The 14,239-nt window shown below is 48.5% G+C and overlaps 1 protein-coding gene across 1 annotated transcript in view; it reads left to right on the forward strand.

Moving 5' to 3' along the window:
* Window positions 1-14,239, forward strand: part of NDRG3 (NDRG family member 3) — a gene marked incomplete at both ends in the record, with an annotated part of 29,764 nt that overhangs the window by 5,422 nt on the left and 10,103 nt on the right. The window contains 3 exons of the mRNA XM_079543461.1: window positions 12,732-12,837; window positions 13,524-13,644; window positions 14,144-14,206. Of these exons, the coding sequence (XP_079399587.1) occupies window positions 12,732-12,837; window positions 13,524-13,644; window positions 14,144-14,206 (290 nt within the window). The remainder of the gene's footprint in view (window positions 1-12,731; window positions 12,838-13,523; window positions 13,645-14,143; window positions 14,207-14,239) is intronic.

A 14,239-nucleotide genomic window follows, 5' to 3' on the forward strand; every position in this document is an offset into this window, starting at 1 on the left:
ATACAGGTGTCCTGGCTTTCTTGTGCTGTTTATCTACAAGCAGGTGCAGTTAACCATGACAAATAACAGATTGCCTGGGCATCAGCTTTCAGCAACCCCCACATAATCTGATAACTGTTTGCTGTGGAGATAAAGAGGAAAGCTAGCATGGTGGCTTAGGGGTCTTTAACAATATGAATCTGGGTTATTCTCAGAAATAAAACATATTAACCTAAATCTGGGACCTGCATTTTGCTTGAAAGCTATGTACCCTAATGAAATCTATGTTTGGCTTCTTCTAATGTTAGCAGGCAGATGGTGGATTAAACCCAGCTCTGGGTTGCTGATGGACAGATGGTGTGGCGACCTGCACGGTTAATAGAGCTGTGCTTGTGCTCTGTGCTTTTATTATTATCTACAGACCCTCGTTAGCTGCTTTGAGGTGTTCTGAGTTAGTCTCAATCTCTTCCCCCTTCTCCAGGTGTTTTGCCTAAATACTGACGAAGGAATACACTGGTATTTTTGCAAGACTAAATAAGTCAGTGTTATTTTCCAGTCTGACATAAGCTAGTATTTAACTTGATCTCTAGCTAGTACTTTGCCGCCCACGGGAAGGGAGAGAAGTGTTTTGCTCTCCAGCATGCACCAGACAGATGAGGACCTGAGGTGTGGAGAGGGATTTGGGTTTTGGCAGAACATTTGCAGAAAGCTCACGAGGTATGGAAGAGGCAGGAATAAGAAAATCCAGGACATGCATCCAGGACATAGTTCAGCTGAAACAGAAGAGGCAAGACAAGTACACAGAGCAAAGAAAGCTCCCCTGTACAACAACTTGCTGTTGTGCCTTGTTGGAATCAATTGGAATTGCAGAGATACTTGTTTTTCCACTGGCATAGGCAATACTACAGCAAAATGTTTGAAGTTAATGGCAGTTTACTGAACAATTTTTTGTCACTTTTCTCTATTGGAAGGTATAATTTTTCAATAAATAAATAGATGTTTCTACTGATTTTATTTTGGTGCTTTCCCAGAGATACATGTGTTCTAAGCTTTTCAATCTGGATTTTTAGAAGCTTTCATATCCTTGCCCAATGTCTTTGCTTTAATTTTGCTTGCTGGTGCAGTAGGAAATGATGTTGAGGGGTGATTGGAAACAACGCATCGTGCAGTAGCTGATGTCATAGACATTGAGTAGAAACTTCATAGAATCTTAGAACAGCTTGGCTTGGAAGGAACTTTGCAGCACCTCAACCCCAGCTGAGGGCTGTTTGCCACCCACCAGATCATAGAATCATTAAGGTTGGAAAAGACCTCAAAGGTCATCTGATCCAACTGTCCGCCTACCACCGATATTGCCCATTAAACCATGTCCCTAAGTACCACATCTCCAGGCTTCTTGAAATAATCCAGGGACAGGGACTCTTCCATGTCCCTGGGCAGCCCATTCCAATACCTCACCACTCTCAGAGAATAAGTCTTTCCCACTATCCAACCTTGAGACTCCCCTGGTGCAATTTGGGGCCACCAGTGTCCTGGGAGCAGAGGCCAACCCCCACCTTGCTCAGCCTCCTTTCAGAGAGTTGTTGAGAGTGATGAGGTTTCCTCTGAACCTCTTCTTCTCCACAATGAACCATCTCAGTTCCCTCAACTGCTCCTCGTAATCTTGTGCTCCTGACCCCTCACAGCTTCGTTGCCATTCTTTGGATGCGCTCCATGGTCTCAGTGTCTTTCTTGTAGTCAAGGGCCCAGCACTGAGCACAGCACTCAAGGTGCGGCCTCACCAGTGCTGGCTGCAGAGGTGCGATCACCTCCTGCTGGCTGTGCAGTTTCTGACACAAGCCAGGATGCCATTGGCTTCTTGGCCAGCCGGGCTCACTGCTGGCTCATGTTCAGCTGAGTGTTAACCAACACCCCAGGGCCCCATCCAGCCTGGCCTCAAAGGGATGGAGGCACCCACGCTTCTCTGGGCAGCAGTGCCAGGGCCTCATCAACCTCTGAGTAAAGAATTTCCTCCTCACATCTGACCTGAGTTTCCCTTCTCTTAGTGTAAAACCATTCCCCCTTGTCCTATCGCTATCAGACTGTGTAAAAAGTTGTTCTCCTGTTTATAACCTTTCAAGTACTAGAAGTCTGCAGTGAGGTCTCCCTGGAGTCTTCTCCAGGCTGAACAAGCCCAGCTCCCTCAGTCTGTCTTTGTAGCAGAAGTGCTCCAGCCCTCTGAGCATCTTTGTGACCTCCTCTGGACCTGCTCCAATAACTCCACATCTTTTTGTGCTGGTTGCCTCAGACCCGGGTGCAGTACTGCAGGTGAGGTCTCACGGGCAGAGCAGAGGACGATCCCCTGCCTTGCCCTGCTGGCCCCTCTCTATTGATGCAGGGCACTGTTGGCCTTCCAGGCTGCAGGAGCACGCTGCTGGCTCATGCCCAGCTTTTCGTACACCAGGACCCCCAACTGTTTGTCCACAAGGCTGCTCTCAAAGAGTTCTCCTAATATCAACAAAGGCAGATATTAGTCACAAGCCAGGTGATACACCCTGTGCTTGGCCTTGTACCTCATGAGGTTCACACATGAGGTTCTCAATCCTGTCCAGGTCCATTTGAATGGCATCCCTTCCTTTTGTTGTATCAGCTGCACTGCTCTGCTTGGGGTTGTCTCCAAGCTCGCTGCGGGTGCACTCAGCCTCACTGTAGGTTGTTGGTAAAGACAGTTCATTTTTTAATGAAGCCATTAAATGCAGTTTGTGGTTGCTACACAGCAGCCTTGAATACAAGGTGGTATAAAGCATCTTTTGTATGTTGCAGTGAAATAATATGAAACTTCATCATTTTGAGGAAGCATTTGCCTTCTCTATATGAATACCAGGGGAGTTGTTCTCAGCAGCACTGAAATATTTGTCTAGGATATTAAAGACCTTTGTGCTTCTAATTTATACAGTGAGCTCTTTCACTCTCTTGTTGAAAGTGCTGGATTGAGATTAAGGACACAGATGTTCTGAATCCAGGAAGCAAGATTTTTTAATGACTACTAAAGCAGAAGCTGCCCCTTGTCTTTTTAGTGTCACATCACTAAGATACTGACTTTGGCTTCTGCTAACATGCCAGCAACAGAAATACGAGGCTAAAAATGATGAAAATCAAATTTTATTTCTGATTTATTTATCAATAGCTCTCATTTGTTGGGAAGCTTCCCTCCAATTCCTCCCATCTCAGGCTCTCCATCTAAAAGCTCCCTCTTAGTGTGACACGGCCATATTGAGTTCTGGAGGGTTTGCACTGGATGGACTTTACGTTGCTCAGACTGTTCGTTCTTAAATATCAGAACATGAACCTTCAGTGGGATTTATGTAAACATGCTCTTGCTTTCAGAATGCCTGTGACAATGTACTAAAGCAGTTGCTTATACAGAAGAAGTATTGGAGGTTCCTGTGCTTTTTTTAAATTTTATTCCTGTCCATGAATTTTTTCATCACAGCAAATGTATGTGCTTTAGGTTGAGAAAGGGCTTTGCCTCCTTCCTGCCTTCAGAAAAATGAATGGTGCTTTTCCACTAACAGTGATTGATCTGTTTCCATCCGTTACGCAACACCCATTAATGGTGTTTCAGAGCAGCTAATGAGTAATTGTGATAGTGGGTACAACTCAGTGCAGTTGGGCACAGTTCTAATTCCTGGGGACACTGCAGGTTTGGAAGCACAGAGCATCTCCCTGCTTTCTCTTCTTCAAAAGATTTTAAGATGTTCTGAGTCGTCAGCACTCGGCGGTTCAGCACACTGTGTCTGCAGACAGGCTGACCTTGGCTGAAGTGTGAGCCCCGGCTCATCTTTCAAGTTGTTTTTGAAGGTTTAAGATGGTCTGGGGTCTAGTGGTCATGCCAAAAGTTTTAGACCTGCCTGTGTATTATAGCATACTCAGGTCATGTTTGTATAGGATTCATGTTTGCAATATTGTGTGTGCTGGACGTGGCACTTTGAGCCCACTTTTAGGGGCTGGAGGCCTTAGCCTCTTCTATTTGCAGCCCTGGGGAAGGCTCAAAGCACTGACACACTCAGTGTCAGAAGACTCCGCTGACTCAAAACAGTGATGGCAGTGCTGGAAACAGCTGACCTGCTGAAAGGTTTTGCAGACAAGAGCAGATCTCTAGATCTCATTCACCCTTAGCTAGAAAGCTGCAGTTTTCCTGTATTGGCTGTGGAAGAGGGGATTTACCCTCAGAACATGAGGAAGAAGCACCACACGTGCCTTCACCCATGTTGAGTGCCTCTCTCAAAATTCTGGATACTTCACTGGAGCACAAGAGAGCAGTGGCCTTACCAGCTTTACAGAACACAGGGCAGGAGAGGGAAGAGCACTGTTCTTTAGTTCTGTTTCCAGCTCGCAGGTGTTGTCATTAACTGCTTAGTTGCTATTGGGCTCAGCGTTCTGTGCTCCTGGGGAGTTTGTTCTTTGATTTTGGAACCCAAGCCCAACCTGTCAGCTGTATGTCTGTTAAAGGTCACTTGATTTCAGTTCATTGGCTGCAGAGCTTTGACCTGTTCTCTGACAGATTTTGGAGGTGACTTCCCATTTCCCTCTGGGCTGACAGAGTTAGGGTTGCAGATGGACTAGGTCTGTCCTTCAACATCATGTGCCTTTGCAACAGCAGCACATGAAAGTTTGTTTGTGTATAAAACAGTGGCTTGGGGATAGCTCGGCAGCACCTTTGTCCCCTGATGCTTTCGTGTTTATGTAACCAGATTACACACCCTGTTCTGCTGCTGCTCTTGGTTCTCACCCAGCGTTTCTCTAATTTAAGACTTAATCCAATTACACAAAGTACTTGAAACCGTTGCCTGCTTGCATAGATCATATTGTGTTTTCTATTAATAAATTTCTGCTCTGTATGGAAATGAATAATTTAGTTCAAGATGTTGCTTTGAATCTGATTTAGGCTTGCTTCCCACGCAGCCATCTCCTTTAGCTCTACTATTTCCAAAATAATGTTGCATGGAGAGGAGGTGGTAAGCGCTTGCATGCAAACTGCATTAAGGTCTGTGGTACTGTAATGGTAAGAGTTACCAGGTGGTGATGCTTCACAGTCGTACAATTTCTTTTCCTTAGCATACAGGCATGGTTTGTGTTGTTGTTTTAGTAATGTGTAGAAATTTGAGGGCAGCTGTAGCAAAGAGCAAGACAACACAATGTCAGAGAATCGTATCATAGAATGGTTTGGATTGCAAGGGACCTTTAAGATCACCTGTTTCCAACCCCCTGCTATAGGCAGGGACACCTTCCTCTAGCCAAGGTTGCTCACAGCCCATCCAGCCTGGCCTTCAGTGCTTCCAGGGAGTGGCATCCACAGCCTTGCTGGGAAACCTATTCCAGTGCCTCACCACTCTCACAGTAAAGAGTTTCTTCCTGAATCTGTCTAAATCAGTTATCTTCCAGTTTAAAACCATTTCCCCTTGTCCTGTCGCTTCATGCCCTTTTAAGAAGTCCCTCCCCAGCTTCCCTCTAGGCTCCTTCAGGTACTGGAAGGTTGCTGTAAGGTCTCCTCAAATCCTTCTCTTCTCCATGCTGCAGAGCCCCAGCTCTCCCAGCGTGTCCTCACAGAGGAGGTGCTCCAGCCCTCCGATCATCTCCATGGCCCTCCTCTGGACCTGCTCCCACAGCTCCACGTCCTTCTTGTGTCAGGGGCTCCAGAACTGGACGCAGTGCTCCAGGTGGGGTCTCAGGAGAGCAGAGCAGAGGGGCTGCACCTCCCTCGACCTGCTGGTCACACTTGTCTGGATGCAGCCCAGGACAGGTTGGCCTTCCGGGCTGCAAGCAGAATGTAGGCAACAGACACCTTGCTGCTTTATGTTCTACCAGACCTGAAAGCATAAGATGGAAAAGATTTAACAGATATATTCTTTCTTTTTGATCTCCAAATAAAATCAATTCTAATTTTTTCCGGGAAAATAATATTGAACTTTGAGCAGCCTCACACTGTGATTAGAACTCGTCTGGCAATGCCAGAAAGGAAGCTTAATAAATTAGTTGTGAAAAGCACTGCTAATTTGAATTCTCATTGTTAATCATTCCCACTGTGAAACAAATTGTTTACTTCAGACTATAATAACTTCTGAAGCTTAAGCTCTGGATCCTGTACAGAGCTATAGTGGAGAGAGGGCAGCTCAGAGAGGGGCTGCCGCAGCCCTGCGCCCAGCTCCCTCTGCTCACTGCCCCAGGCTCGGAGCTCCAAGCAAGCCTTACTGCCTCTGAAACTGCTTTTGGAAGTTTCCTCTGTCAGATCTGATTTTTCTTAATATTAGGAATCTTCTGTGGCACCTAACATTGCTTCCCTTTCTGGCCAGGAGCAGCAGGCGGTACCAGAGAAGGTCCCCCCAGGTGAACTTTTCGCCACGTTGGGTGTGCGTCCGCTTCTTCCCATCTTCAGCCCACAGAAGATCTGTACTTTGGCAGTCATGTTTGGGTGTGTGTTTGCTTCCTCAGTTTAAGAGTCATTCAAAGATGTTAGGGCCAAATAGGATAATGTCACAGCCTCGACTGGCCTGCAAATCCCCAGCAAGGAATAGCTCCCAGCAATTCCTATGTCTGTGTTTTATCTAAAATGATTTAACGCTGCTGTCAGGCTGTGTCTTATCACCTTCTGATGCTGAACCCTTTGAAGTTCACAGCGTTTCCTTTTCTGAGACATAAGAGGTTAAAAGGAGCTGGGTCCATAAGGCACATTGCTGAAATCACAGGCCTTTAGGAGGTCAGTGGCATTGCTGGCCTTTCTCTGTCAGTTGCTGTGTTCTTCTGCCCAGCCCCTACCAGAGAGCAGTTCTTAACAGTAGAGATAGGGTGAGTTGAGCCTCCGTGTCTGCACTCCTAGTGCGTGCCTTCCAGCTGAAGAAGCCCTGTGGCTGCAAGGTGAGCTGCTCCTGATGTAGAGGGAAAAGGAAGCCTGCTGCACCCTGTTTGCAGGTGTCTGTGTGACTGCTGGCTGCCCTGGACACAGGAAGGGCAGGGTGCTGAGGGCAGTTCTCCTCTCAACTGCACGTCTTCAAGTCAGCCAATCTGTAACAAGAACTTGCACCCCAAATCTCAGTTTTGTTTGGGTTCTGCCAGTGGTTGTTGTATTCTTGTCTGAGACCACAGAAGAGAGTTGAGGGCCATCTTTGTGGACTGTGACAGTGGGAGCAATAGCTGGATGCAGTGTGGGAGGAGAGGTGGTGGAAGATGCACATGGGTGTTGCAGGAAGTTTGTTGATCTGATTTGACTCTAAATTGCGTCAGTGAATATTACAGGTTCCCCTTGGATTGAAATTCCAGGCCTAGATAGGAAAATTATGTTTTGTTGTTCCAGTGACTTTGCAGGCTGGTCTCAGCTGCCCTCTGTCAGTCAGGCAGATACGACTGTAGGATGCAACACTAAGACTCCATTTCTAGATGCAGACTTCTTTGGAGCAACAGACTTGGGAGCCCTGGGGAGGAAAAGGAGAGATTCTGAGCAGGGCAGAAAAATGTATTCAAAACGTTCTTGTGAAGAGCTGCTGTATGATGGGCACCGTAATGTGCTTCAGGTCAACACCCTTTCCAGAAGAGAGCTTCACTGATTCTGTACTCAGAAGTTTTAGCCAAGTGCTGCACAGAAACAGAAAATCTTGCTGAAAATAAGTTTAGCTGGGCAGTTAAGATCTGCAGTTTTGCAGCAGAACTGGGACTTCTTAAGGACACCAAAATGGAGGCAAAGAGCAAAGGCCCTCCATCTATCAGATGTGAGAAATGGTGCAAGGAAACCAGCATGACTAAACAGAAAGGCATGGAGGCTGTTGGAAACAAACGAAAAAAAAAAAGCTTTTTTTAAAAAAGCAGGAGAAATTGTAAAAGGTTACAAACTACTGCAGATTAAATGTATGAAAAGAGCAGACACAGGGGAATTTGATGACTTGCAAGGGGGGGGAATTGCTTGTCCTGTTTCAAAGCTATCAGCCATGGAAGATGTCAGAGAGTTCAGGATGCTGCTGGCTGCTTGGTCTCTGAAGGAAGGACTTGGAGTAGATCTAGCTGTACCAGAAAAACTGAACTTAATTTTTTTGTTGTGTGTGAGCTTGCCGTGGAGCAGCTTGGAGGTTACCATGGTGGAGTCAGCAGAGAGCCTGCCTGAAACTGCAGTGCCCGTTGCAGAGACTATAAAACAAATAAAAGGCGTGATTTTACAGCTGAGTGTCAGGGCTGCTTGTATCAACCCAGAAGCAGTAAATGAGTTTAAGAATTGAATAGTTGGCTTGTTAAGTGAGAGGTTACATTCGTCTGTTGAAGCTGCCTGAGGGCTGCAGTGCTTCCCCTGCATCACAATTTTTAGAAGGGGTCCCAGGGAAGATTTGGGAATTCACTGACCAGCTGTACCTTGCAGGCTGGCACAGCTAGCAGGGAGTGCAATTAACAGATCCTGTAGATGAACATTGGGATGATGTCTGTGAGGGGCAGTTGTGCTCTGCAGAGCTGTGGAGTCCTTTGGGGGGGGTTAGTAACACATAAATAAAGGCAGTTCAGTTAATGCAGCCTAGTTGGATTTCCAAAAGATAAGCCTCCCTCCCAAAAGGCTCTTAAGGGACCTGTGGGGCATTGGATTAAGTGAAATGGTCCTTTCATGGATTAAATACTGGTTAAAGAACAAAAGTTAGTTATTTTTATAGTAGTATGAGGTCACTAGAGAGGTAAACCTGTTCCTAAATGACCTGGAAAAAGTGATGAAAGGTGCAGTGGCAACTTTTATCTGCCTATGGATAAGTAAATGTGGTGCTCATTGAGTCGAACCATCTTGCAGTGGAATGCAGGAGCGGGCTCAGGGCTGGTGATAACCCAGAGGCAGTAAGACATTACGAGAGATGAGTGGAAATGTCAGCACAGGGCTCAAGGCTTTCAACAAAGCAAATCAATTCTTGTTTATCAGGAACAGAGAACAAAGCAACCTCATTGTGCTCCTGTATAAATCCACATCACGCCCACATTTGACATTCTGCCAGCCCCTCAGCTCGGGAAGGACGGAGCGAGACGGGCACCAGCAGTGCAGGCAGATCGAAGCTGCAGACCGGGGCGGCCATACAGGCTGGAGAACCTCAGCCAGGAGAAGGGACGGGTGAAGGGCAATCCAACTCACTGTTTGGTGTCACTGCTGTGGGTTGTGGCAGTGGGGTTGGCTGCTCACTGCCTTCCAAGCCGAAGGCAAAACCAGCAGGTGTGAGGTAGGGGAAGGATGTTCCACTGCCTGCACTGTATTGCTTTGGCTATTCTGGTCTTAGGGTGACTGCAGAACCTATTCCTCCAGTTCAGTTAAGTCTCTTTTCACCTACATATGGTTGCAGGTTTGGAAAATGAAGGGTCCAAGATGCAGATCTCTGAGGATGTGTCAGTGTGCCTGCCCTATTCCCAAAGCGCCCGCTCTTTCAGTCAGACTGGCGGGGTTGCTGGACCTGCGGTGCGGCCAGCTCCAGCTGCTCTGCCCCGCTCCATCCCTGCTGCTCCTCCATCAGGGCGCTTCTCACACACGTCCCGAGGGCGCTGCTAATTTCTGAAGCCTGGTTCCAGGCCGGGGTTGGGCTGATCAATAGCAGCTGCCGGCATGTGGCCAGCGGCACGCTGCTGTGCGCCGGGCATGCGTCATGGGCTGGGCCCTGCGGCCAGCGAGAGCTGCTGCTGCCTTCCCTCCTGCAGCGCGGTGCCTGCGGCTGCCGGCTGGGTTTTTCCTACTGTACAAATGAGGGCAGAAGATAACATCTCTTCAGAAAAACCTCTGACAAAGTTTCCAGTCTCTAAGTGAAAATCAAACGTTCTCAAGCGTTTCAAAACACAGCTGTAGATCATCATCATCTCTTGCCTTCACTCCCTTATTTTGCTGAGAGTGCATTTGTTAAAATCTGTCTGTCTCCTGGTCACATCTTTGCCACTTCATTCTCCTGTGCTGCCAAACAGCAATCCTGGGGTGTCCAGGGGCTGCACCGGTGCAGTGTGTCGGAGCTGGTCTGAGCAGGGGCCGGAACCCACACACAGCAGCACCTGAGAAATGAAGGAGATTGGTGTCTGACAGCATCCAGCACAGGAGCAGTGGGCAAACAGGCAGAACTTTATGTGGGCAGTGCAACGAGGCAGGGCTCACGCTGTGTGGCCAGCAGGCAGGGCTGTGTGCAGGGAGCTATCTGTTGCAGCTGGGCTTGCTCCATGATTGGAGTGGTAATAACCTACTAATTAAATAATAACTTCTGCTTTCCTTGGCCAAGTGGAGATAGCAGTTGTATCTTACATATGCAGTGACTGTTGTTGTCATCTAGAATGTGATACCTAAGCTCTATATTAAGCACCTGCCTCGTGCTATCCTTTGGCTCTGATATGTGGGAGAGCTGTGGAGGGAAGCAGGTGGCAGGGAAGCCGTGTGTGTTGTGTAATGGTGTGATGTCTGAGCATGTTTTTGTCCTCCTCCATCACAGATGAAGAGAAAAGCCCTATGGCTCCAGGGCATGGTTTCAGAGAAGTTGAAGTTCACCGGAAAAATGAAGCAGGAAATATATGCAAGGAGGCTGGGAGAGAAGCTCGGTCTTCCCTGCCTAAGAAATCTTGGGAAGGAGATCAGCTCGGTGTTGCAGTGTGTTGTTAAAAAAGTGAACACGGAGACCCTTCTCTTGAGTGTAGTGTCTGTCTCAGTTGGTAGAGCAAGACGTTTGCTCATGTAGCATCTTACTGCTTTCACAGTGCTCCTCTCTGAGATGTGCTGGGGATGGCTTTCCTTAAGGTGCTTCCCATCTCCGGTGGACGTTCCCTTTGTTTGAGCTGTTAATGTGGCTGAAGGATTGGAGAGGGGAGACCCTCTGTGTTGGGCTGGTGCCCAGCAGTCGTGTGAGAACCCTCTTCTCAGAAGGTGATCTCACCTGCTGAAATCTCAATCTGTGCCATTTACAGAACCAAAGTAAATGGGGGAGCAAGGATTGTTTTTTAGCTCAAGGGAACTCTTTCCCTTCCTTACCGTAGAGCTAAGGGAAGCTCACATTTTGGACACAAAGCCTGCACAAAAATGCAAGCTGTTGCATTATAAAGTGCATCAAGGTGCTGGAACCACAGGACTGAAGAATGCTGGATGCTTCTGTTTCGAGTACCTTCTCCAGTCTTTGACCTGGTAGCAGTGCGTGTGGCCCTGGTGGTGAGATAGAGTGTAATTCCAGGAAGGCACTGAACTGCTGACTATTTTAATGTCTTCAGATCTTTTGTTGTTTTTGTGCTTTTTTCACTGTTAGCTCAGTTTGAGTTTTGTGCTCCTGCTTGATGGCTGACCTTTTGTTGCTGCTTATAAAACCCTCGCAGTCCTCTGGGGGCTGCAGATGCACGGGATGTGAGTCAGTCAGACCCGGCTGCTCAGGGCAGGGTTATTGCTTCGGCCAGTCTGTGCGCTCTGTCTGGCTTGGAGCCCACACCAGCATTTATCAGACCTCCCTGTGAGCTTCTTAACTCACTGACCTGGCAGAAATCTAACAAAGTCAGATTAAAAAAAAAAGAAAAAAAAAGCAGCTGGGTAGTTTGGATAGCTTCCTGCCAGGTCAGTGAGTTAAAGCTGCTTATGGCAGAGCCCTGCTTTTCGTGGCAGCCAGCCAGTTGGTCTGCTTGGATGTGGGGTGCTGCAGGCTGCTGCTGCTTTGGCCCTCTCTGGGCAATCCCAGGAGCTTGCTGCTGCCAGCTGCTCCAGCAGCAGCGCTCAATGCGCAGCGTGGGCCTCCTCCAAAAGCTGCCAGCTATGGCAGAGGACTGATTCACACCCACTAATTTTCTGAACATTAGAATGAGGGCTGCTGCTGTGGCTGTGAGGGTACCACTGCAGCACAAAGCAGGACGTGTCCCCTCTGTAGCAGAGCAGCACGGGGCACTGAGAAAAGGCAGCAAGAGGCAGAGACTAGTGCTGGAGAACCTCACTGCACATGCAGTGCAGGCAGCTCATTGCTGCTTGCTGGGCACCCTGGCTTTTCCATGTGTGCAGTGCAACAGCAGCATGCAAGTAAAACCCAGCAGTTCTCTGAGGATGGGGGCAGCCAGAGGTGGTTTGCACTGCAGGAAGGATTGCAAGACAGAAAGTCAGGCTGCACAGCCAAGCAGGGAGATTTGGGCTCCTTTGGGCAGGGTGACTCTGGCAGCTTGCTTCTGTTGCCACAATTCTGAGACAGGGGGCCAGGCTCTCATCCAATGCCCTGGGTGCCAGCGTCCCATGCAGCCAGCGGCTGGGCCTGCAGAGCTGTGCTCTTGTTGCTCTCTGCTGTTCTGCAGTTTCAGAGTGTTCAGGTGTGTGGTCCCCAGGGGCTGGGGCTGCTGGTGGCCTCCCTGGCATCGCTGTGCTCCCTCAGCTGCCCCTCAGCACATCAATCCCAGTGGTTTGGGCTGTAAGCATGTTGAGCAATAGGCTGCAACAGGGGAGGGATGCCAGCTGGGGAGTGAAAAGCATGACTGCGGGAAAGGAGCTGCTTTGGTGGTGCCACGGACAGACAGATGGACAGATGACACTGAGCCTCCATTACTGTGCAGCAACATCACCCACTGAGATGAGATCTTGGGTACAGTGCCAAACCCTTCACATATCTGTACAAAAGCAACCTGTTCCTGGCAGTGGTTGTGGAAAGACGGAGGTCTGACAAAGTTGCTGACATGGAACAGAGCAGCAGTGGTAAAATATGGATGAGACACTTACTGCTGGGCTTCCCACAGCACAGCCAGTATGCGTAATGCTGAGGCTGCTGCTTCTCTCTCTGCAGGAACATGATATTGAGACAGCTTTCGGAGTGGTCCATGTCACCATGCGAGGCACACCCAAGGGGAACAGACCTGTCATCCTCACGTACCATGACATTGGCCTCAACCGTAAGCCCTTGCGTTCCCAGGACTCTGAAGTGTTTGTGATTGTACTTGTTTTATTGTTTGAATGTGGCAAGCACTGCGTCTGGCCTGGAGCTGAAATGGGACAAATTATTCCAGGGTACAAAGATAAAGGTCTGCTTGAGAGAGAGCGTGGGGCATGCCCCTGCCCTCCAACAGCCCTCAATAGATGGAGCTGGAGTGAAAGTGGATCCACCACGCTACAGGGCTTTAGCTGGCTTGTAGCACTGTTAGATAGAGCTGCTCACCTTGAGGTGTCCATTCCCCTGAGCAGTGGGAGGTGAGCAAGTCTCTTCTATAAGGCTAAGGAAGTGCTGTAATGTCTGTAGTGGGCTCAGCTGCTCTTTTCTCCCCATCCCACTCCATATGTGCTGTTGTGTTCACATAGGTGCTCCTCAGTATGCACCACGAGTGCGCAAGCACTACAAGGCACGATTTTCCTAGGCATGCACGCTGGGTGGTGTCTGCCTGTCTGCCCTCACTCGTGGCAGTTATTTTGCTAAGACTCATTGCTGCGTGCAGTCAGTGGGGCAGAGCAGCACTGTCACCAGCACCCCCTGTCCCACAGACTCAGCATGGGGGTTGGGCTCGTGGAAGTGCGTGCCATGATGTTTGGATGGCAGTAAAACTTCTTCAGGGAATGCCTCATGTCTTTTTTTTTCCTTTTGCAGACAAATCCTGTTTCAATGCATTCTTTAACTTTGAAGATATGCAGGAGATCACTCACCATTTTGCTGTGTGCCATGTGGATGCGCCAGGCCAACAGGAAGGAGCCCCTCCCTTCCCATCTGGGTATGAGCTCTGCAGAGACACTTATAGTTCCAGACATGGTTGCAGTCTGGGCTGTGGTGGAACCTAGTTTAAACCAACTGGGACTGCTAGGGCAGGACATGGTGGGAAGCAGCTTTCAGGAGCAGAGGAAGTGGAAGATGTGGAAGCTTCCAGAGAAACATGCAAGGGATTCTCCTGCCACTATTTGCTCTTGCTAGTGGTGAGCACTGGCACCAGGTCCCTGACTTGAGCATGAGCCCAGCACACTGCAGTCTAGCTGGCATTCCTCTGTCTGTCCACCCTCCCACAGATGCCTGGCTGCCTAAATAGAGCTTTCTGTTAGTCTTGCTTTGAGAGCTGGGATCCGTGTTGCTTCCTGGACTACAGTATCATTGTAGAATAATGACCTATCATTAGAGCATCACTGTAGAATAATCTCCTACGTTGGGTAGAATTGGGAGCTAACTTCTGATGAGCTGCATTTGAAGGTGCTTTGATTTCAGCCTCTCTTGGTTTTTAGGTACCAGTATCCCACTATGGATGAACTGGCTGAAATGCTGCCTGCGGTTCTGACACACCTGAAGTAAGTCTCTGAAAAGAAACAGGATGAGCCAGC

The sequence above is a fragment of the Tetrao urogallus genome, assembly GCF_951394365.1.
Source record: "Tetrao urogallus genome assembly, chromosome: 16".
In the NCBI taxonomy this organism is placed as follows: domain Eukaryota; kingdom Metazoa; phylum Chordata; class Aves; order Galliformes; family Phasianidae; genus Tetrao; species Tetrao urogallus.